The sequence below is a fragment of the Mus musculus genome, chromosome 8, assembly GCF_000001635.26.
Source record: "Mus musculus strain C57BL/6J chromosome 8, GRCm38.p6 C57BL/6J".
Taxonomy (NCBI): domain Eukaryota; kingdom Metazoa; phylum Chordata; class Mammalia; order Rodentia; family Muridae; genus Mus; species Mus musculus.
Window position 1 is genome coordinate 129,161,396 of NC_000074.6, and position 22,579 is coordinate 129,183,974.

At 37.6% G+C, this 22,579-nt stretch overlaps 1 protein-coding gene across 5 annotated transcripts in view; it reads left to right on the forward strand.

Annotated features, from left to right (window-relative positions):
- Ccdc7b (coiled-coil domain containing 7B) overlaps positions 1-22,337 on the forward strand; it is a 116,622-nt gene extending 94,285 nt beyond the window's left edge. For 2 of the 5 annotated variants that reach the window (NM_001369028.1, NM_029292.3), the window contains 5 exons: positions 2,436-2,515; positions 5,562-5,616; positions 16,806-16,991; positions 19,815-19,852; positions 22,214-22,337. In NM_001369028.1, coding sequence (NP_001355957.1) covers positions 2,436-2,515; positions 5,562-5,616; positions 16,806-16,991; positions 19,815-19,852; positions 22,214-22,223 — 369 coding nt within the window. In that variant the 3' untranslated portion in view covers positions 22,224-22,337. Of the gene's footprint in view, positions 1-2,435; positions 2,516-5,561; positions 5,617-16,805; positions 16,992-19,814; positions 19,857-22,213 lie in introns of those variants that run through there. The other 3 variants (NM_001369029.1, NM_001168369.1, XM_030243825.1) reach the window with 2 other exon arrangements.
- Positions 22,338-22,579: the final 242 nt, after the last annotated feature.

Here is a 22,579-nt window from a genome sequence, read left to right on the forward strand (position 1 = left end):
ATCACACCTAGCTGGCACAGATCTCACGTGAGAGACTTTTATTGACAGAGGCTCCTCTGAAGGGGTTGGGGGTTGAGGGGAAGAAGTGAGGAAGAAAGAGAGAGCTATGGGTTAGGGGTCAATGTCTTTTATCTGGCGCTGATGTAGGTAACACAAGTGACCCAGGTAACTGACACAGGTGAAACAGGTAACACAGGTAACTCATGCACAGGGATTGTACAATGGGTGCCATGGCAACGGATGCAAGAGGATCTTGTCAAGTTCACTGGGTTCAGATGCTGGTTGGTTCAGTTTCTGGCTATCCATGGACAGCTCTAATACTAACACCAATTTGAGTGTAATTTGAACTTTACTTCTCTTGTTTGTGTCACTACATTGAAACAAACACAAGTTGAAGGTAGCTTTGCCAGTGTCTTAGTTAAGGTTTTATTGCTATGAAGAGACACCATAACCACAGCAACTCCTTAAAGGAAAACATTTTAATTTACAGTTTCAGAGGTTTAGCCCATTATCATCATGGTGGGAAGCATGGCAGCACATTTCAGGCCAACATTGCACTGGAGAAGGAGCTGAGAGTTCTACATCTGAATCTGCAGGCAGCAGAAGGAAACTATACTGGGCATAATTTATCCTTAAGAGGCCTCAAAAACCCACCCTCACAGCAACACATTTTCCCCAACAAGGCCACATCTACTCCAACAAGGCCACACTTCCTAATAGTGCCAATTCCTATGGGCCAAGCATTCAAACATATGAGTATATGGGGGCCATAACTATTCACAACATTACAGCTATCTCAATGATTCTCAACATACAGAGTCTCACACAAGCCATATCTGGTGTTTCAATTTTCTTTACAGTTTCAGATGAAGCTGTTTTCATTTCAGGTTCAACCTCAACATATGAGGTTTTTTTTTTTACTTGTGTATTCAGACTCATACACCTTAGTTTTTAAATATATCACTGATGGTATTTTTGTATAATGTCATCCTAATGAATTTCTGCATGTCCCCCTGGCTCTACTGCATGTATGGCACAATCAAGTGACTTTCAGGAGCCATAGACCACACCACAGCAAAACTGAAAAAAAAATCAGAGGAAATTAATTATTTCATTCTGTGAAATTACTCAAAATGTATGTATACAGAGGATAGAGAGAGATCTTTAGTAAAGTGCTCACTGCAGAAGCTGAACACACATCACCAGAGCCCACGTAAAGAAACTGTGTGCAGTGGTGCATCCATAACCCCAGCACTGGGGAACAGAGATAACCAGATCCCAAGAACTTCTTAGCCAGCCAGTCTAGCCAAAATAGTGAGCTCCATGCTAAATGAGAGAGTCTGCTTCTAAAGGTAAGATAGAAAGTAATAGAGAGGGGCATAGTGTCCACACTTCAGTCTTCATTCTTCTTGAGTTTCATGTGTTTAGCAAATTGTATCTTATATCTTGGGTATCCTAGGTTTGGGGCTAATATCCACTTATCAGTGAGTACATATTGTGTGAGTTCCTTTGTGAATGTGTTACCTCACTCAGGATGATGCCCTCCAGGTCCATCCATTTGCCTAGGAATTTCATAAAATCATTCTTTTTAATAGCTGAGTAGTACTCCATTGTGTAGATGTACCACATTTTCTGTATCCATTCCTCTGTTGAGGGGCATCTGGGTTCTTTCCAGCTTCTGGCTATTATAAATAAGGCTGCTATGAACATAGTGGAGCATGTGTCCTTCTTACCAGTTGGGGCATCTTCTGGATATATGCCCAGGAGAGGTATTGCTGGATCCTCCGGTAGCACTATGTCCAATTTTCTGAGGAACCGCCAGACGAATTTCCAGAGTGGTTGTACAAGCCTGCAATCCCACCAACAATGGAGGAGTGTTCCTCTTTCTCCACATCCTCGCCAGCATCTGCTGTCACCTGAATTTTTGATCTTAGCCATTGAGGTGGAATCTCAGGGTTGTTTTGATGGCCTAGTCGGCCATCACTGGAAAGAGAGGCCCATTGGACACGCAAACTTTATATGCCCCAGTACAGGGGAACGCCAGGGCCAAAAAGGGGGAGTGGGTGGGTAGGGGAGTGGGGGTGGGTGGGTATGGGGGACTTTTGGTATAGCATTGGAAATGTAAATGAGCTAAATACCTAATAAAAAATGGGAAAAAAAAAAAGAAAAGTACAGTGAGGAAAAAAAAAAAGAAAGAAAGTAATAGAGAAAGACCTCTGAGCTCTACACATGTGCCTGTGCAAGTACCCCCACCTCTTTTAAGTACAAATAGAAACAGCCTAGGTATATCATTAATTTTGCTTTGTTTCAATTGAGATAAATTCCCTGAAACAGTAGAGTAACTCCTAGGGTAAAGGGAAAATCTGAGCAGAATATATTACCATGAACTCCTTATAACTTATGCTATCCTTATTTTGACATGTTCAAAATTGTAGAGAGTAAAGTCTGCAACCAAATTAGAGCGAACTAAGAAACCTGGAAAATCAGAAAAGAAAAAGGATAAAGATTTAGAAAGGTAAGCATGAAGATATGTGATCTTTTCCTTCCCAAAGTTGTAAAAAAAAAAAAAAAAAAAAAAAAAAAAAAAAAAAAAAAGTACCTAAGTCACAGGCTTTTTAATGAAATTAACAAATATGTAGTTTTAAATTGGGAAAAGTAAAAAATGGGAAAAACAAGGAATTGTTACAGGATTAGAGGTAGTGAGTGAACTGAGAGAGGTAAGGGGTTTGTTCTACTATTATTACTTATTATATACATATACTTAAAAATAATCATTAAATCCCTATATCTTAAGTGATAAACAAATGAATAACTTTTCTCAAGCCAACTTTTCAATGCTCTGATTACAATATAAAATGACTGAGATTTTGAAAGTATACTTGCCATTTTTCTTTCCTGAACACTTTTCTTCTTTGAAGAACTTCTACAGTTGATAAACAACTTCTGCAAAGTGGGTAGATATAAAAATTAACCCAAACAAATCAGAAGCCTTCCTTTATACAAATGATAAATAGGGAAACAACACCCTTCACAGAGTCACAAATAATATGAAATATCTTGGTGTAACTCTAACCAAACAAGTGAAAGATCTGTATGACAAGAACTTCAAGTCTCTAAAGAAATAAATCAAAGAAGACCTCAGAAGATGTAAAGTTCTCCCATACTCATGGATTGGCAGGATTAGCATAGTAAAAATGGCCATTCTAAAACTTTATATGCTCCAGTACAGGGGAACACCAGAGCCAAGAAGCGGGAGTGGGTGGGTAGGGGAGCAGGGTGGGAGGAGGGTATAGGGAACTTTCGGGATAGCATTTCAAATGTAAATGAAGAAAATACCTAATAAAAAATTGGAAAAAGTTTTAAAAAAAGAATCTACAGCATTGATAAATATGAGAACTAAACCAAAAATTATGTTTTTTATCTCTAAACCATGTATTATCATATTCAGTTTCATTAAAGAATATGTATTGGATGCATTATTTCCAAACATTTCTCTGCTTTAGGTATAGGATTTTCAATTATTGGTTGTTATTGTTTTTTCATTGTATTTCATTTTAAAGAAATATACATAATAAGCTCAAAAAATGGCCATCCTACCAAAAGCATTCTACAAATTCAATGCAATCCCCATCAAAATTCCAATACAATTCTTCACAGACATGGAAAGAGCAATTCTCAACTTCATATAGAAAAACCAAAAACCCAGGATAACAAAAACAATTCTCAACAATAGAAGAACTTCTGGGGGGAATCACTATCCCTAACCTCAAACTGTACTACAGAGCAATAATGATAAGGAAAAAACTGAATGGTATTGATATGTAGTCAGACAGGATACCCAAAAGATGCCCCACCATGTCACAGGGTCACATATTCTACTATGTTCATAGCAGCCTTATTTGTGATAGCCAAAAGATGGAAACAACCTAGATGTCCCACAACAGATGAATGAATATGGAAAATGTGGCTCATTTATACAATGCAATACTACTCAGCTATTAAGAACAAGGACATCCTGAGTTTTGCAGGCAAATGGATGGAACTAGAAAATATCATGCTGAGTGAGGTAACTCAGACCCAAAAGGGCATGCATGGCATTATTCACTAATAAATGAATATGAGCCAAAAAAATTACAGAGTACCCAAGATACAGTCCACAGAACTCAAAAAGATCAATAAGCTGAAGTGGCCAAGTGAGGACACCTCAGTCCCACTTGGGAGAGTGAAGAAAGCAATCACAAGTGGAGAGGGAGGGAGGGACCTGGGAGGGAAAGTGGATGTCACAGAGTAGTGGGGGGTAGAGGGGAACCTGATCTGGTATTGGGTGAGGGAAAAGGACTGAAGCCCTGAGGGTCAGTAGAAAGAATGGAAACAGGCAACCTCAGGAAATAGGAGGTTGGGGGAATCCTCCAGAATGCACCAGAGACCTGGGAGATAAGAGACTCTCAGGAATCAAAGGGAGGGACCTTGGATGAAATGCCCAACAGTCAGGAGAGGGAAGGTATAGAGCCACCTCCAGCAGGAAGACAGGGCATCAAGTGAGAGATGGTGTTCCATCCCACAGTCACATCTCTGACCCATAATTGTTCCTGTCTGAAAGAATAAAAGGAATGAAAATGGAGAAGAGCCTGAGGAAAAGAAGGTCCAGCAACAGGTCCAAAGTAGGATCCAGCTCAAGAGGAGGTCCCAAAACTTGACACTATTACTGAGGCTATGGAGTGCTCACAAAAAGGGACCTAACATGACTGCCTTCCGAAAGACCCAACAATCAGCTAAAAGAAGTCAGATGCAGATATTTGCACCCTACCAATGGATAGAAGCAGCTGACTCCTGTTGTTGATTTAGGAAGGCTGAAAAAAGCTAAGGAGAAGGGCAATCCTGTAGGAGGACCAGCAGTCTCAATTATTCTGGACCCCCGAGATCTCTCAAACCCTGGGCCACCAAATAGGCAGCATCCACCAGCTGATCTGAGGCCCCCAACACACATACAGTAGAGGACTTCCGTGTCTGTGTTCATTCAGAGATGATGTACCTAATCCTCAAGAGACTGGAGGCCCCAGGGAGGTTAGAGGTCAGGTAGGCGGTGGGGGCATCCAGGTGGAGACAGGGGGGTAGGGAGGAGGTATGGAATATGGAGCAGTCGGAGAGTGGATGGGGGAGGTGCGTGGAATGGATTATGGAGTGTAAAAAAAAATAAAGAAATGATACTATTACTTTCCTTTAAAAAAAAAAAAAGGTTGTGTTCTGACCTTCAAGCATAAACTATGTCATGAGCTCTCTCTCTCTCTCTCCTCTCTCCTCTATTTCTCTGTGTGTGTGTGTCTCTCTCTCTGTGTGTGTATGTGTGTGTGTGTGTGTGTCTGTGTGTGTGTGTGTGTCTGTGTGGGTGTGTGTGTCTGTGTGGGTGTGTGTGGGTGTGGGTATGGGTGTGTGCTTGCACCCATGTGATTTTTAAAGGTATCAATTTCTTTTAAGATTTTAAATGGTCTGGAGTTTTGGGGAAAGCAAAGCACCGATGTGTTTTCAATTTCATGTTTTTTTTTTAATATTTTTAATTACAGGAATATATCTCCAAACAGAGAATTTAAATCATTTGAAGAACTGCATCAAATCCAAGTAAGATATATCTTCTCTGTGTCTATTTCTGTAATAATTCATTAAAAATTATCCTTCGTATGCCCCTTCTGATTTGAATCATAAGTGCTCCATTTTGATGGGTCATCTGCCCTTTTGGAACTCTGCTGTCCTCTGAGGTGGCTGAGTCCCATTAGAAGCCTAAATATATATCTGGCTTTTTGCCATGCATCTCTTTTCCAGTTTCCAGGTCCTACTGAGATCCATGACTGGTGATTAGAGGTTTGTTTCTTTTCTTCATTGTTACTTAGTTTTGCTTTAGTAGATGGTGTTTCCTCTCATATTTCAATAAGAATCATATAGTTTTCAAATCTTTTCTTAAAATAATTGCTTTACTAAAGAAAATTTACAAGTGTTTTACACTTTAAAGATGTTTTTACACTTCTTTTCTTTTTTATTAGATATTTTCTTTATTTACATTTCAAATGGTATCCCCTTTCCTTTTTCCACTCCAAAACCCCCATCCTATTCCCCCTCCCCCTGTTCACCCACCCACCCACTCCTGCTTCCTGGCCCTGGCATTCCCCTATACTGGAGCATAGAGCCTTCACCAGACCAAGGGCCTCTCCTCTCACCGACAAGGTGATCCTGTACTAAATATGCAGCTAGAGCCACGAGTCCCACCATGTGCATGTGTACTCTTAGGTTGATAGTTTACTCCCTGGGAGCTCTAGGGTTACAGGGTAGTTCATATTGTTTTTCCTCCTATGGAGCTGCAAACCCCTTCAGCTCCTTGGGTCCTTTCTCTAGCTCCTCCATTGGGGACCCTGTGCTCAGTCCGGTGGTTGGCTGCGAGCATCCACTTCTGTATTTGTCAGGCACTTGTAGAGCCTCTCAGGAGACAGCTATATCAGGCTTCTGTCAGCAAGCACTTGGCATCCACAATAGTGTCTGGGTTTGGTGATTGTATATGGATGGATCCCCAGGTGGGACAGTCTCTGGGTGGTCATTCCTTCATTCTCTGCTCCACAAGTTGTCTCTGTAAGTCTTTCCATGGGTATTTTATTTCCCCTTCTAAGAAGTACCGAAGTAGCCCCACTTTGGTCTTCCTTCTTCTTGAGTTTCATGTGGTTTGCGAATTGTATCCTGGGTATTCTGAGCTATTGATCTGATATGATGCATGGGATTATTTCAATATTCTTGTATCTGCTGAGGCCTGTTTTTGACTGATATATGGTCAATTTTGGATAAGGTGCTGAGAAGAAGGTATATTCTTTTGTTTTAGGATAAAATGTTCTATAGATATCTGTTAAATTTATTTGTTTCATAACTTCTGTTAATTTCATTGTCTCTTTGTTTAGTTTGTGTTTCCCTGATCTGCCCATTGCTGAGAGTACGGTGTTGAAGTCTTCCACTATTATTGTGTTCAGTGCAATGTGTGCTTTGACCTTTAGTAAAGTTGCTTTTATGAATGTGGATGCGCTTGCATTAGGAGCATAGTTGTTCAAAATAGAGAGTTCTTCTTGGTAGATTTTTCCTTTGAATATGAAGTGGCCTTCCTTATCTTTTTTGATATTTTTAGGTTGAAAGTCGATTTTACTCGATATTAGAATTGCTACTCAGCTTGTTTCTTAGAACCATTTGATTGAAGAGGTTTTACTAGCCTTTTACTCTTAGGTAGTGTTTGTCTTTCTCACTGAGGTGAGTTTCCTTTATGCAGCAAAATGTTGGGTTCTGTTTATGTATCCAGTCCGTTAGTCTATGTCTTTTTATTGGGAAATTGGGTGTATTGGTTTTAAGATATATTAAGGAAAAAAGATTGTTGCTTACTGTTATTTTTGTTGTTAGTGGTGGAACTATGTTTTTTTGTGACTGTCTTCTTTCTGGTTTGTTAAAAGAAGATTATTTTCTTGCTTTTTCTAGGGTATAGTTTCACTCCTTGTGTTGGAGTTTTCCATTTATTATCCTCTGTAGGGCTGGATTTGTGGAGAGATATTGTGTGAATTTGGCTTTGGCACAGAGCATCCTGGTTTCTCCATCCATGGTTATTGAGAGTTTTGCTGGATATAGCAGCCTGGGCTGGCATTTGTGTTCTCTTAGGGTCTGTATGACGTCTGCCCAGGATTTTCTGGCTTTCATGGTCTCTGGCAAGAAGTCTGGTGTAATTCTAATAGGTCTGCCTGTATATGTTACTTGACCTTTTCCCTTACTGCTTTTAATATTCTTTCTTTGTTTTGTTCATTTGATGTTTTGATTATTCTGTGGTGGGAGGAATTTCTTTTCTGATCCAATCTATTTGTTATTCTGTAGGCCTCTTATATGTTCATGGGCATCTCTTTCTTTAGGCTAGGGACATTTTCTTCTATAATTTTGTTGAAGATATTTACTGGCCCTTCAAATTGGAAATCTCCACTCTCTTCTATACCTATCATCCTTAATTTTGGTCTTCTCATTGTGTCCTGGATTTCCTGGATGTTTTGAGTTAGGATCTTTTTGCATTTTGCATTTTCTTTGATTGTTGTGTCCATGTTTTCTATGGTATTGTCTGCACCTGAGATTCTGTCTTTTATTCCTTGTATTCTGTCCATGATGCTTGCATCTATGGCTCCTTGTTACTTCCCTAGGTTTTCCATCTCCAGAGTTGTTTCCCGTTGTGATTTTTTTATTGTTTCTCCTTCCATTTTTAGATTCTTGATGGTTTTGTTCAATTCCTTCACCTGTTTTGATGTGTTTTCCTATAATTCTTTAAGGAATTTTTGTGTTTCATCTTTAAGGGCTTCTATCTGTTTACCTGTGTTCTCCTGTATTTCTTTAAGGGCATTATTTATGTCCTTCTTAAAATCCTCTATCAGCATCATGAGATTTGATTTTAAATCCACTTATTGCTTTTCCAGTGTATTGGGATATCCAGGACTTACTGTGGTGTGTGAACTGGGTTCTGATGGTGCCAAGTAGTCTTGGTTTCTGTTGGTAAGATTCTTGCATTTGCCTTTTGCCATCCTGGTATCTCTGGTGTTAGATGTTCTTGCTGTCTCTGGCTGTAGCTTGTTCCTCCTGAGAGCCTGTGGGTCTGTGTCAGCACTCCTGGGAGAGCAGCTGTCAAAGCTGCTGCACTGTTTTTGTGCCCTGTGTGCTCCTTGCTGCTCCACTCCAGACAGTTATTGGATAGAAAGTGGCTATCTCACCTCTGAACACTGGAGTGAAAGCATTCCTGGGAGAAAAGCTCTCTCCTGGTAGGACCCATGCACAGCCAGCTGTGGATCAGCCTAGCTCTCAAGTGCAGATGTCAGACAAGAAGGAATCTCTGTTTTACACTTTTATTTAACTATGGTTTTTCTGATAAGATACAGCTTTCAAATTGTCATTTTCCTGTGTGATGTTTGGGCCCTTTCTTATTTTCTCTTTTTCATTGCTTTCCAACAGTTTGGTTTAGTTGCACGAACACTTGACTGTTCTTAACACACTAAGTTGGCATGTGCTCAGCATCTTGAGTATGTAACTTTTGCCAAACATGTGTTTGCCTCTTTCTGTTCCTGTATGGATACACACTTGGGTGGTAGAAATCTGATGTCACTATACATATTCCTATATGTTCGTAAAAGGTTTATTTCTGTATTTACATATTTCACAGTGATACATCTAAGTGGTTTCACCTTATCATTGTCCTTTCTAACCTGCTATTCTGTTTATACATTCAGTTTTAAAACCATGATATAATTGTTGGTACTACAGTTGTTCCCATTTGGCTATTTATTACAGTTTAGGTTTGGTGAGATCTCTGTAAATTTATTCATAGACATATTGGGCACTGTCTGTTGGCTGCTTTAAAAGTGTTCTAAGATAATTTTAAAATCAGGATTGTCTTGGGGAATCTTTCTTGGTTTCTTTCTTGGCCTTAATAGTAAGTCCATTTTTAGTTTATTATAATGGTTTTATGGATGTTGTACTGTGGTGTTGATACTCCAGGATCTACTATGTCCCTTTGATGATAGCATTTTTCCTTTATTATACCATGAACATGATTAGGTGTGTGTGGAAATTATATACTTATCCAGACATTTATTTTAATTCTTTTAGATTTTGCCAGATTGCTTTGAGTCTTTACTTTGTGTATGTGGTTCACAGGTTAGAGGGAGGCTTGGACAGATTTTATATAAAATTATTGGGCCCTTGTCTTCAGTTTCCTTCTTTGTGCTAGTTTGACTGAGCCTTTTCATGGTTAGAATTGTCCCAAACAGTGCCCTTGTTTTGTAAGTTATAAAGACAGAGACTTTTCGTAACCTTTGGGGCACCTCATATGGCTCAAGTAAGCCTTACTTCCAAACTGAAAGCCATGAACTCAGGAATCCTATCTAGACCTTCTTTTCCTCCATGGGTCACTTACCCTTATTCACACATGAGTGTTGGTGCCTCTGTTCTATACAGTGTACAGGATTAGATGTGGCACAGATTGTCCTCAAGGAGTTTGTTGTGACAAACAAAAAACATACATGGGGCTTTAAATATGGATCTCAAACCATCATCCACTGTAGATTTCCTCCATGTGTAAATATTTCAGACCTAAAGAAAATACAGGGCTGGTGAGATGGCTCAGTGGGTAAGAGCACCCGACTGCTCTTCCGAAGGTCCGAAGTTCAAATCCCAGCAACCACATGGTGGCTCACAACCATCCGTAATGAGATCTGACTCCCTCTTCTGGAGGGTCTGAAGACAGCTACAGTGTACTTACATGTAATAAATAAATAAATAAATAAATCTTAAACAAAAAAAAAAAAAAACTTGTAAAAAAAAAAAAAAAAAAGAAAATACAATAAAATGTTCCATTTATAGTAGTTCTAATTTACAAGATTCATGGTAATATTGAGTGTAGGACATCAACAGGAAGCTATAGCTTCAAGTTGTATCCACCACTGCATAGAACTTTGCAGTTAGATGTATTCAGATCGTCATACTGGCAATCTGTATATCGAGACATTTAATGACCACAAAAATAAAAACCTAAATCTGAAAATACCAGAATGAATAATGTTCATTATTAGAAAGATAGCAGAAACATTGAAAATGGAGTAAACCCTTGAAGAACAACTGAAATCGACTTTAGAGGTGAGGGTGAACCTCTAAACAGCAAGCTAAGAGAATGCCCAGCTGAGAATTTCTTTTTTTATCTAAATTTTTAATTAATTTGTTTTACACTCCATATTCCATTCCCCACACCCCCAACCACCCTCTAACTGCTTCACATCCCACACCTCCTCCCCACACCTGGATGCCCCCAAAGCCTGCCCCACCTGACCTCTAAACTCCCTGGGGCCTTCAGCCTCTTCAGGGTTAGGTACATCATCTCTGAATGAACACTGATCTGGAAGTCCTCTACCATATGTGTGTTGGGGGTTTCATATCAGCTGGTGTATACTCTCTGTTTGGTGGTCCAGTGTTTGAGAGATCTTGGAGGGTCCAGATTAATTGAGACTGCTGGTCCTCCTACAGGATCGCCCTTCTCCTTAGTTTTCTTTTCCCCCAATTTTTTATTAGGCATTTTCTTCATTTACATTTCAAATGCTATCCCAAAAGTCCCCTATACCCTCCCCCCCCCCCCGCTACCCTACCCACCCACTCCCACTTCCTGGCCCTGGCATTTCCCTGTATTGGGGCATATAAAGTTTGCAAGACCAAGGGGCCTCTCTGCCCAACGATGGCCAACTAGGCCATCTTCTGCTACATATGCAGCTAGAGACATGAGCTCTGGGGTTAATGATTAGTTCATATTGTTGTTCCACCTATAGGGTTGCAGACCCCTTCAGCTCCTTGGGTACTTTCTCTAGCTCTTCCATTGGGGGCCCTGTGTTCCATCCAATAGCTGACTGTGAGCATCCACTTCTGTGTTTGCCAGGCGCTGGAATAGCCTCACACGAGACAGCTATATCAGGGTCCTTTCAGCAAAATCTTGCTGGCATATGCAACAGTGTCTGGGTTTGGTGGCTGATTATGGGATGGATCTCCGGGTGGGGCAGTCTCTGGATGGTCCATCCTTTTGTCCAGCTGAGAATTTCTAAATGAACGCTTTGATCTTATAAATTGAGTGTGTATCTGTTGCAGTAAATCTCCAACTCAAATAAGCCCCAGCAATGAAAAGACGACTCAATTAATATGAATACACATGCTGTGTGCCTAGATTGGGCAGATCTACCACTACATTACCATGTTCCACATCTATGAGACCCCTTATAACTTTCAGTTTCTCCAAGCCATGTGCTTCTGCTCCACTTTTCTTCTTTCTCCTCTCTCTCTCTCTCCCATTCTCTCCTTCTCTCTCCCAACCTTCTGCACCACCTTCCCTTTTATCTGCCCAATCATCAGCTGTCCTTTATTTTACAAATTAAGGTGGAAAGCAGTTTACAGGAAATCACCTAAGTGCTGACTCATTCCTTGTTTGCAGCCCCTCACAGGAGGACAGAATTAACATCAAATATAATTAGCATGTATCTATATACATATGTGGGGGGGGCAATACACATATGACAGCAATACACATATGAATACATTGTTGCACATAGTCATTTATACATGCAAATAAATTAATAAACCATAGTGTTCATTCATATCTAAAACAATAATTCAGAATCATGAAGAAAGCAATCCCTTTCAAACAGTCAATACACAATCTATTTGGATTTAAAATACGACTCAGAGGCAGGAGAGATGGCTCAGTGATTAAGAGTGCTGTCTCTGACTATATTGCCTGCCTTTGGATTCTACTGGGCAAATTTCCTGCAGATCAACATGAAAATGTACTCTCATATAGTAACACTTATAGAGATGATTATATATGATTTCACGATTTCTGATAATGACTTTATAGAACTCTTAAATTCATACAAGAACTCTTAAATTGGTACAAGTAATCTCAATCCCCCTATAGAATAAAGTTGCAAATAGAGCCCCGTAAACCTTCATGTGTCACAGGCCAACTGCACTAGGATAAGAAAGTAGGCCTGAAACAAATCTGTGATCAAGGAAAAACATTCATTCAAGGCCAGGTCCAAGGATGAAGCCACAGGTATGCGCTATGATAAAGCAAGGCTCTGTGAAATGGTTACTTTAAACTTATAATGAGCTTATAGAATGAAACACTGCTTTGTACTTATTATCAACATCCTTCTGTAACTCCCCTTTTATGTAACATTTTGTCTATGAGGTAATTTTATAATAGAATTTCTTCCCACCCACCAAGTATATATAAATATATATGTATCTATATGTGTGTGTGTCTGTATGTCTGTCTATATGTATGTACATACATATGTGTCTAGGTATATGTGCATGTATGTAAGTATGCATTACTACTTATGAAGTTGTTGAGATAGGTGTTCATGCCCAACCAAAGTGTGTGTCTGTGTGTGTCTATGTGTGCTTGAATTCTCCCTTTCTTTTCTCTCTGGCTCATGAACAGTTTATGAACTCCAAGCCTCTCACCTGGCCTACCAGGGAGGGATCCTTAAGCCAGACAGAAACTAATAAACCTTCTTCTCTTAATCCCCTGCTGCTATTAACAGGAGATAATTACCAGAAGCCAGAGACTTTTGGCTTTAGAATAGCAAAGGCTTAAAGAAAGAAAAAAAAATACCAAAAGTAAGCTACTTTAGTCCCTCATTCCCCCCCCCCCCCCGCTTCCCTGCAACTGGAACACCACCCATTGCTACCAGTAATTGATCCTGGTCCGGTGGCTGGTCCAAGGCAATAAATAACTTAATTTTAAAAAGAAACACATACACACACACACACACACACACACACAAAAGAGTGCATACTGCTCTTGCAAAATACTGGAACTTGGTTCCTACCCATGCCAGATGACTCACAACAGCCTTTATCCCCAGCTCTAGGAGAAGGAAGGAAAGAAAAGAAGGGAGGAAGAAAGAATTGGCTCTTGTCTTTCGGACTAAATTTAATACAATGAGTACGTTGTCTGTTCCTGCTCTTTCTCAAGTTCTAGCCAAACAAAAATTAAAGTGAGATACAAACATTTCATAAATGAACACAGAAAACTATAAGTACTTGTATCTTGTGCGCGCCCTGACTTACCAGCAAGAACGATGCTGCAACAGGATCCTTCTGCATACGTTTATTGGGAGAGCTTGATTGCAGAGGCGAAGAGACCCCAAGCCCAGAACTGGTGCTGCTTATATAGGCCTAGGAGAGGCATGTCTCACACCCGGATTGGTTATGCATGGGTTATGCTTACCACCTCATTTGCGTGTCTCACATCTGATTGGTTAATTTGTCTCTCATCTGATTGGTTAACTTGTCTCTCATCTGATTGGTTAACTTGTCTCTCATCTGATTGGTTAACTTGTCTCTCATCTGATTGGTTAATTCTGAAAACCTCATCTTGGCAAAAAAATTTTACTGCCTATGTATTCGTGGTGGCCAGTGGTAACCAGTGCCACCCTGCAATGGCACATGTGGCTTCCCACACTTATAGTCTATATAACTTTTTTTTAAATATAGGACAATTCATTAATTATATAAAGAGAAGCTATGAACAAAGAGACTGGATTTTAGAATAAAACAGTAAATAGGAAAGCAATTGGTTTTTTGTCCAAGATGTTTATTCAATTACATTATTCAGAAAATGTAATGCAAAAAATTAGAATGATATACATTTAACAAAAATACAGGTAGTTTTTTTGGAAGGGTCATAGATGAAGAGTGACAAAGCATAAGTTTTTCAATTTCAAAGTTCTATATTATCAGTATTCTAATCTACCATGTTTCTCAAATTGATACATAAGTATAAAGAAATCAGCTCATAAATGCAAATACAATTATTTTTGAGTATAAGAAAACTACTGTAAGATATAAGGGATAAGAACCTTGGTTATGTAAAAGAAGAACAATTACGGCAGTTATCTTCATCCAACAAGAATGAGTACTGTAAGATTTCAGTGATGAAAGCATTTCCACTTCTGGTGCTGAATGTAAAGTAGGGATGCATTACATTAACATGATAATATACTATTTAACAACTTTTAGTACTAAAAGTTTTTATAGAAGAATAAAATAGTCACACCAAGTAAGCATTTATGGAAAAGATAGGCTAATACAGTACTGGTTGTTTTAAAGTACCAGAGTTACAAATGAACATAAATGATAATTGAGTGACATATTATTGTCTAGCCAGTGTGACCAGTGTGGGTTGCATGCATCCCAGCACAGATGTGAGTGTGATGATAATATCGTGTCAGTGTCTTTCCTAGTTTGCTTTCTGTTGCTGGTATAAAACACTGACCAAAGCAACCTGGGAAGGAAAGGGTTTATTTGTCCTGATCATTGAGGGAAGTCAGGACAGGAAGTCAAGCAGGGATAAAGACAGGAGCCATGGAGGGAACTGCTTACTGTCTTGCTTGTGCCTTTTGCTCAACTAGTTTCCTTGAACTTCCTGCCTATGGTTGGCACCACTCACAATGGGCTGAAGCCTACTCTATTAGCCATTAATCTAGAAAATGCCCCACAGGAATGCCTCCTGATGGAGGCATTTCTTCAGCTGAGGCTCTGTCTCCCCAGGTGACTATAGTTTGTGTCAAAATGACAAAAACTAAATATCACTGTCAAAAGATCAGACATTCTGGTTAAGCAAACCTTTCTAAGGATTATTACCCATAAGATGAATTTGACTTTACTAAGTTTACAATATTATATTATATTATATTATATTATATATTTTATTTACTTTAAGTGTATGGATGTTTTGTCATGTGTGTGCAATGCCCTCAGAGGCTAAAAATGTGTGTATGTATGTATGTGTGTCATGTGTGTGCAATGCCCTCAGAGGCTAAAAATGGCACCAGATCCTCTGGAACTGGAGTCACAGTCAGTTGCAAGCTACCATGTGGGTGCTGTAAATGTAAAACCTGAGGCTTTGGGAAGGGCATTCAGTGTTCCTAACTAATTAGCCAGCATCCCCTAAATTTACAATTTTCAAGTTGTAAATTATGGTTTGAGTTGTCTTCAACCTTGATATCTGGTTTGTAAGTTACAAGGGTTTTCTATCAGTTGCTCTGCATGGCTCAGGAAGAGCATGCTCTGGAACTGAAAGCATGAAACTGAGAATCTCGTCCAGGATACAATATAGATAGTATCAAATATTTTATATAAAGGTATTTCATAAACTTCACTGGAATAACCAAGAAAACCCAAATAAGTAAATTATGATAAAAAAACATGCTCAACAAAACACAGATATAGATAGATAAATAGATAGATGGATAGATAGATAGATAGATAGATAGATAGATAGATAGATAGAAATAGATATAAATATATATACCTCATTGATTATTAAATTTCACTTTAGCAATAGATGCTTCTCACCCACAACTTTGTTAAAACTTAGGAACAGATATATCTAATGCTTTTGGGTATAAGCCAAAGTATACAATCTTTCCCATATTTCTATTATATCAGCATGAATTACCTTTTTGAAAGGAAATATTCATTGAAATTCTTGGGGAAATGTAACCATTTCATTTACCAAGTTTACTTCTAAAAGTTTTTTCTAAAGAAAAAATGAAAAGAAAAAAAAAACTTTCAATTAAGGTGTAATGTAAAAGGTTTGAAATGACCAAAATGTACACTGGTAAAATATTTGAAAATTTGAAATTGTCATTTTACTAAATATATTGATTTCTATTTTTGACTATATACTTTTGCTGTAAAAATATAACATTTTGAATAAAAAGACCATATTATATGTGTATAGCATAATATAGTATATGTGCCATCAAAATGTATATCCATAAACATACCAGAGAATACATATATTGAGTGATTTTTCTATGTGATGAGGGAGGTTTTTTTGGTGTGAATTTTCTTTTTCAAATTTTTCTTTGTAAAAAAAAATTCTGATACCTGGTATATTAAGCACCCCCACCCCTTAGATGTCCTTTTAGGGTGTCATTACACATCATGGCCTTGAAGATGGCAACTTGGGAAAATGTCTGTGCTTTATTTTAATAAGAAAAAAGTGGAAAATGTTTTTTAAATTTTTTCAACATGCAAATATCTTTAATTAATTCTAATTATAAAGCTGTGGAATTATAGCAGATGGTTTAACCTAACTTCATCAGATGAGTTAGAGAGAATTTAGGTATCAGTGTGTGCAGATTCCTGAAGTATGTGCTTTTTAGAGGGAAATGTGACTTAAACCTAACAAACTGATTTCTCACAATCAGGAAACTGAAAGAAATAAGACTCAACTCGATAATGTCCTACCTCAAAAGTCAGAGATGTTTAAAGAAGAGAGAACTAAAACAAAACGGGGCCAGAGTCAGAATAAATCAAAGGTTAAGATTGAAGATTCAAAGGATTCCTTACCAAAGAAGAGTGACACACAGTTGGGTGAACAAAGGAAGGATCAGGTGAGGGAGAAACTGACCAAAGTAGTCAGTATATGATTTACAATAAATTCTTTCATATCCTTCTTACTTTATTTGTATAAATTACTTTTCATTTATTTAGAGTTTTGATTTTTACCCTTTAGATATACAGATTCATTGTCTTCATGAATACCAACTATAAGTTAGCAATTTTGAGTGATGATGTAAGTATATTTTTGAGAACAGGAAGAAAATAAGGTTTTAAAAACTGAAGATATTTTTGCTTAAAATTGGTAAAGTTCAATATAAAAGCAAAATTTTAGAGAATAATCCTAAAGAAAATTTTATTTTGTTCCTGTAGCACTGTGGATTCGGGAGCTTTACCCCTCTCTAACCTAAAAATGCTTTCCTACACCTTATTCCGGCTTTGTTGGGTCTAATCCTTTCCCGGGATCTGAGCCTCTTCTTTGATTAGCCCCCGGTCTTTATGCATACTCATGATGATATTCACATTGTATACTAAAGTGTATCTTCCACTCTAGTCACACAGGTTGTCTGTAAGGCAGTGGAAAGTACTATGAATTCTATCGTGTTCAGGTTCTTCCTAGTTTGTTCTTTGTACACATCCCCCCCTATTTTCTAAAATTTTTCTAGTTACAAAGAGAGATGAAGAATTAAATATACCATTTCACTTAGTTATTGTTAGCTGTATAATAAATTCCCCCCCCCAAAAAAAAAACCTTCATGGCCCAGACAGCATACATGATTATCGCAGATTTGTGGACTAGGATCCAGGAGTGCACACACATCTGAAGGTTGTAACAGTATTAGAAAAATATCATAGAAGGCTGTTCATAAAACCCTTTCTTCACAATTTTACAAAAGCTGGAAAAATAACAATGAAGATGCAAAGTCAGAAAGATATGAGACACACAGATATATGACATGCTTTATCTTGGAAGAGACATGTCCTCAATTTTACCATATTCTTTGCATTGGAAAAGCTTCATTTTCTAATGAATTGTTGGTTATAACAAGACAGGCAAAATCACCTAGAGGCTGCATGCTGAAAGCAGAGTGAGTAAGATTGTGAAAACTCCTAAACTGAGTACTAAATTTAGGAGTTTAGTTTACAATACTTATCAGGAGAAGCCATGAAAGATGAAGACTTTAGGTAAAAGAGTAACATGTAAGTCTGTAATGCTGGAGAAAAAATGTTGAATTACTACGACGGGTGAATTACTCTCCTTTATTAAGCTCGTAGTTTAAAATACTTTGTGTATATGGTAAATAAAGTTACTCCTTTTTCTGTTACAGCCACTCTTTTGTTATTCCAGTACTCTTGGTTGGCTGTGACACACTTATTGTCCAGATTAAATTTTGTGTCTGATCTGGGACATCAGCTATTGAATTTTGATTTCACATAGGTACTTTGTTATCATCTGTGTCAGGAGATAAAAATATAAAACCAAGCAGCAATAAAGGAAAAATATGGCATTTCTGATACTGAATGCTAACTATAAAATAAAAGCGCTATTTTGTAATTTCATCAATATGATAAAAAAAGGAGTAGCTGACTTGCAATATTGTTTATATTAAGTAAGGGGCCAGGACTGTTATTATTTCCTCCAGGAACTGAACATAAATCTATTATATCTGCTATTATATCTGCCAGTCCTTAATTAATGGAATGTAATGACACTTTAAAGAATGAGCAAGTACAAAATGACGTAATGTTCACGAACTTCTTATGTAAGTTGTTAGAACTATGTAACAATGTATTGCTTGGTTTTGCTGATATTTTTAGCTCAGCTATAGCTCTCTGGGTGGTTGTATTAAAATCCATTGTGACATATTAGTGTTCTGCCACTTCTGCAACAAACACGAGAGCTGGCTCTACCATACCAGTTCACCACTGAGAGTAGGCCAGGGTTAGTGTCTGTTGGAGAGAGTTATTTGCTGTCACTCATGTATCCAGGCATACAGAATCTTTTCCATTGTACAAGTGGCTTCTGGCACCACATTCAGCCTCAGCACTCAGGGCTGACCTGAGGAACTTTACATTTGCCACATTTAACTTGAAGGAAGATTAAAGATGCAGACTAACAAAGTATCTAAGAAAGAAAGGAAACCATTTTGGTGAACTGCCAAAAGTCTTGCTGTACATGGGTAAAGAATGTTCATATGAAAGAAGCGAAGTTAGGTGATGCTCAGGCCTGGAGTGTGTCAACATCTATGATACAGAAAAATACCTGTTACTGATCAAAGGAATTTGTCTATTAATAAAATCATACTTGTTGAGCACAGGTTTCAGTTTGATCAGATATCTCAATAAATTTTCCAGTATGCATTCTTAATATATATTAAAAATTATATTTTTAAAACACCATTGTTTAGTGCATTAGCATAATAAACTATAGCAAGTATATTTAAAATAATATAGTTATGAATACATTTAAAGTAATTTTATCTACTAAAAGTATATTTTAAAAACCCTGTATACTTTTGATTAAGAAATATAATTTCTGGGCCAGATGTTCCTTAATCTTGTCCTTTGCCAAAATATAATTTCTCAGCCTTTGTAATATATTTGTTTTATATGACTGTCATATTAAGAAAACCACTTTGATGGCCTAGCATAATGATGCATGCTTTTAATCCCATCACTTGATGGGCCTGGAAGACGTATCTCTATGAATTCAAGACCAGTTTGGTCTACATAAGCTCCAGGTTAGCCAAGGCTTCATAGTTGAGAACCCATCTCAACAACAATAAGGCAGGATGGGGCAGGAAAATACCTTGAATATTTTTTATGTGACTCATTTTAAACATTGTCTATACATTTATTATTTTATCTTATTACAGATCTCATCTGATCAAAGTAAAAGGTCAGTTAGTGAAAGGTAAAAGAGTTTTTATTTGTTCTGTGTTTTCATAGTTTTATTAGTTATATGCCTAAGAGAGAAAAATAGCAAACCGTGTCTTTGTTTGTATCATCACTTGCTCTTGTGCTCTTGGACAACTAATGTTAAATACAAAATGCTTGAAACTTTAGATGCCAAAAATTGGAAATTGGGGGGAATTAAAATTTTTAAAGTTTAAATTAAGTATTACATTTAAAGTATGATTAGATTTCTAAAGTGATAACTGACTCTCATTTTTAATTTAGTTATCAAAATACAGGGTGTAGCTCTATAAACAGCTCAAGATTCTGTCTTTTGTTGTCCCAGCCACTCACATCTTGGTGAATACTGAAACATGAAACTAGTTGAGTTGCTTGATTCACCCAAATAAATATTACAGTTTTCCTTCTTGAGTCCCTTTGATGATCATACTGTGATTACTACCAAACCTACTCAATTAGGGGACTGTGTTCCTGAGGCAGAATGTTTAAGGGGTAGTAGATTCTTTCAGAGGAGTTAGGGTACAATATTACTGATACAAAACAAGATGTCAGTGGATTTTTTTCCCATTTGCGGGGGGGTTGTTTTTGTTTTTGTTTTTGTTTTTGTTTTTTTGAGACAGGGTTTCTCTGTGTAGCCCTGACTGTCCTGGAACTCATTCTGTAGACCAGGCTGGCCTTGAACTCAGAAATTCACCTGCCTCTGCCTCCCAAGTGCTGGGATCAAAGGCGAGTGCCAGCACGCCCCCCCCCCCCGTGTTTTTTTTTTTTTAACAAAGCCTCACACATAAAATTTTTACTTTGATTACCTTGGAGAAAATAGAAGATAATATGCCTGACTATGTATGCTTCTATGTTTTATTACCACTTTATATTATCTAGATTATATTATCTAGATCACAGGTCCAGGTCAATTAGCAAGTATTTTACCTTGATTTTAATGTTTGTGTGTGTGTGTGTGTGTGTGTGTGTGTGTGTGTATACATATATATAAATTATACTTTTTGCTATATTACTGTGGGAAGGGCTTTTAATTTATTATTTTACACTTAATGCATAGTCAGTATTATAACATTATAAAGTCATAAGAAAAAGTATTGATAATTAAATTCCTTGTGGAATCTTACCCAGCTTAAGAATTGTGTGGAAAGAGGAAAAAAGCAGGGTGCTGTTATACACATGCTTAGATTGTAGTGAGTGCACCATAGTTCTATGGTTTCTCTAAGGAAACATGATAGACTGTAGGCTTTTGAAATGGCACACTTTTTGCATCTGTCACCTAAAAACGTCTTGGTAATATTTAATATTGTTTTAATATTGAGCCTTGAATTGCTGCTAATGAACCCATTGACTACCTTGGTAAACCACATCTTGGAAAGCAGAGACATGGACTTTAAAAATTATATCATAGAGCATCTCTCTAGTCTCAATGAAGGCATTAGTAAAGCAGTCTCAGGCTGGGCATAATTCTCCATGCCTTTAATCCCAGCTCTCAGAAGGGAGAGAGGCCAGAGGAACTCTCTGCACTCAAGGTCAGGCTGATCACTATAGGGAGTTCCAAGCCATCCAGGGCTACAGAGTGGGATCTGGTCTCAAATAAATTTACTTTTAAAAAGCAAAACTTATTCACCTGCTTATATGCCTTTAAATAATTTCTCAGGAGATGTTACATTCTCATTCACTTTTATTAATGAATCAGATTTGAGACTCATAATGGAGAGTGAATGAAACAAGAGATTACTGAAGTTGATAGGTAATATGGAGCATATTATCAGGGAAGAACCCATTGTATAATTCCAATAAGATTGATGCAATTAATTTCCATTCAGTTTGTTTGTGATGTAGAAATTCTCTGTCATGAAAAAACTCTTCTGGGGTACAAGGTATGTAAAGGGGTAACAAATACACAGATACTGTTCCTGCTGCATGAGCAGTAGAATAAAGTAAATGATATACATGAAAAAGAAACTGAGTGTGGTGTGGCACATCAGAGAGGATGAAGCATGTTTGGCTAGACTGAGAATTATATGATATTTAATTTAAGAGGGAATGGGGTTGACCTTTACCAGGCAATATTATAATAGACTTTTTTCCCTATGGATAGATCTTCAGGCCTTCATGAACTTATTTAGAATATGCATAAGTTGCACAAGGAAAAGGCTAGAAATTTGTTTTTGGTGGATCTAAATGAAAGGCAATGCAGAGATATAAGACAGGAAATTGGTTGTTTTTGCTTAGTAAACTTTATAGAACTGCCCATTAACAGCTATATTTTAAATATTGCTAAACATGTTTAAAATCAGACTTTAAGCACATAGCACACAGTATTATTCACCAATCTTCATTTTGGGTTACTCCTTAGAGCCAAATAGAATTTGTGAAGTACTTTGGAAGCCCCTCAACCTTCCCAGAGTGGATGGGAGCAGAGGAAGATTCCACCTCAGCAAATATATGGCATTGCTTGCAATAAAAAACATTCTTCTGCACTTGGCATGGTTCATTTTGACTTAAGGAATGAATTAGTGACAAATATTTTACCAGACAACAGATTGTAATAGCTTACTGTCTCAAATATATGCAATGATAGTTTCTATAAAATGTTTTACAGTGAAATTTACATGTTTAAGACATGAAAATCTAAACTATTTCTTGGTGTTTCACTTTTAAGAGTTACACATCCAACCTCATCATTTTGAGTATTTTCATTGAAACTTCTGCTTCCAAAGAC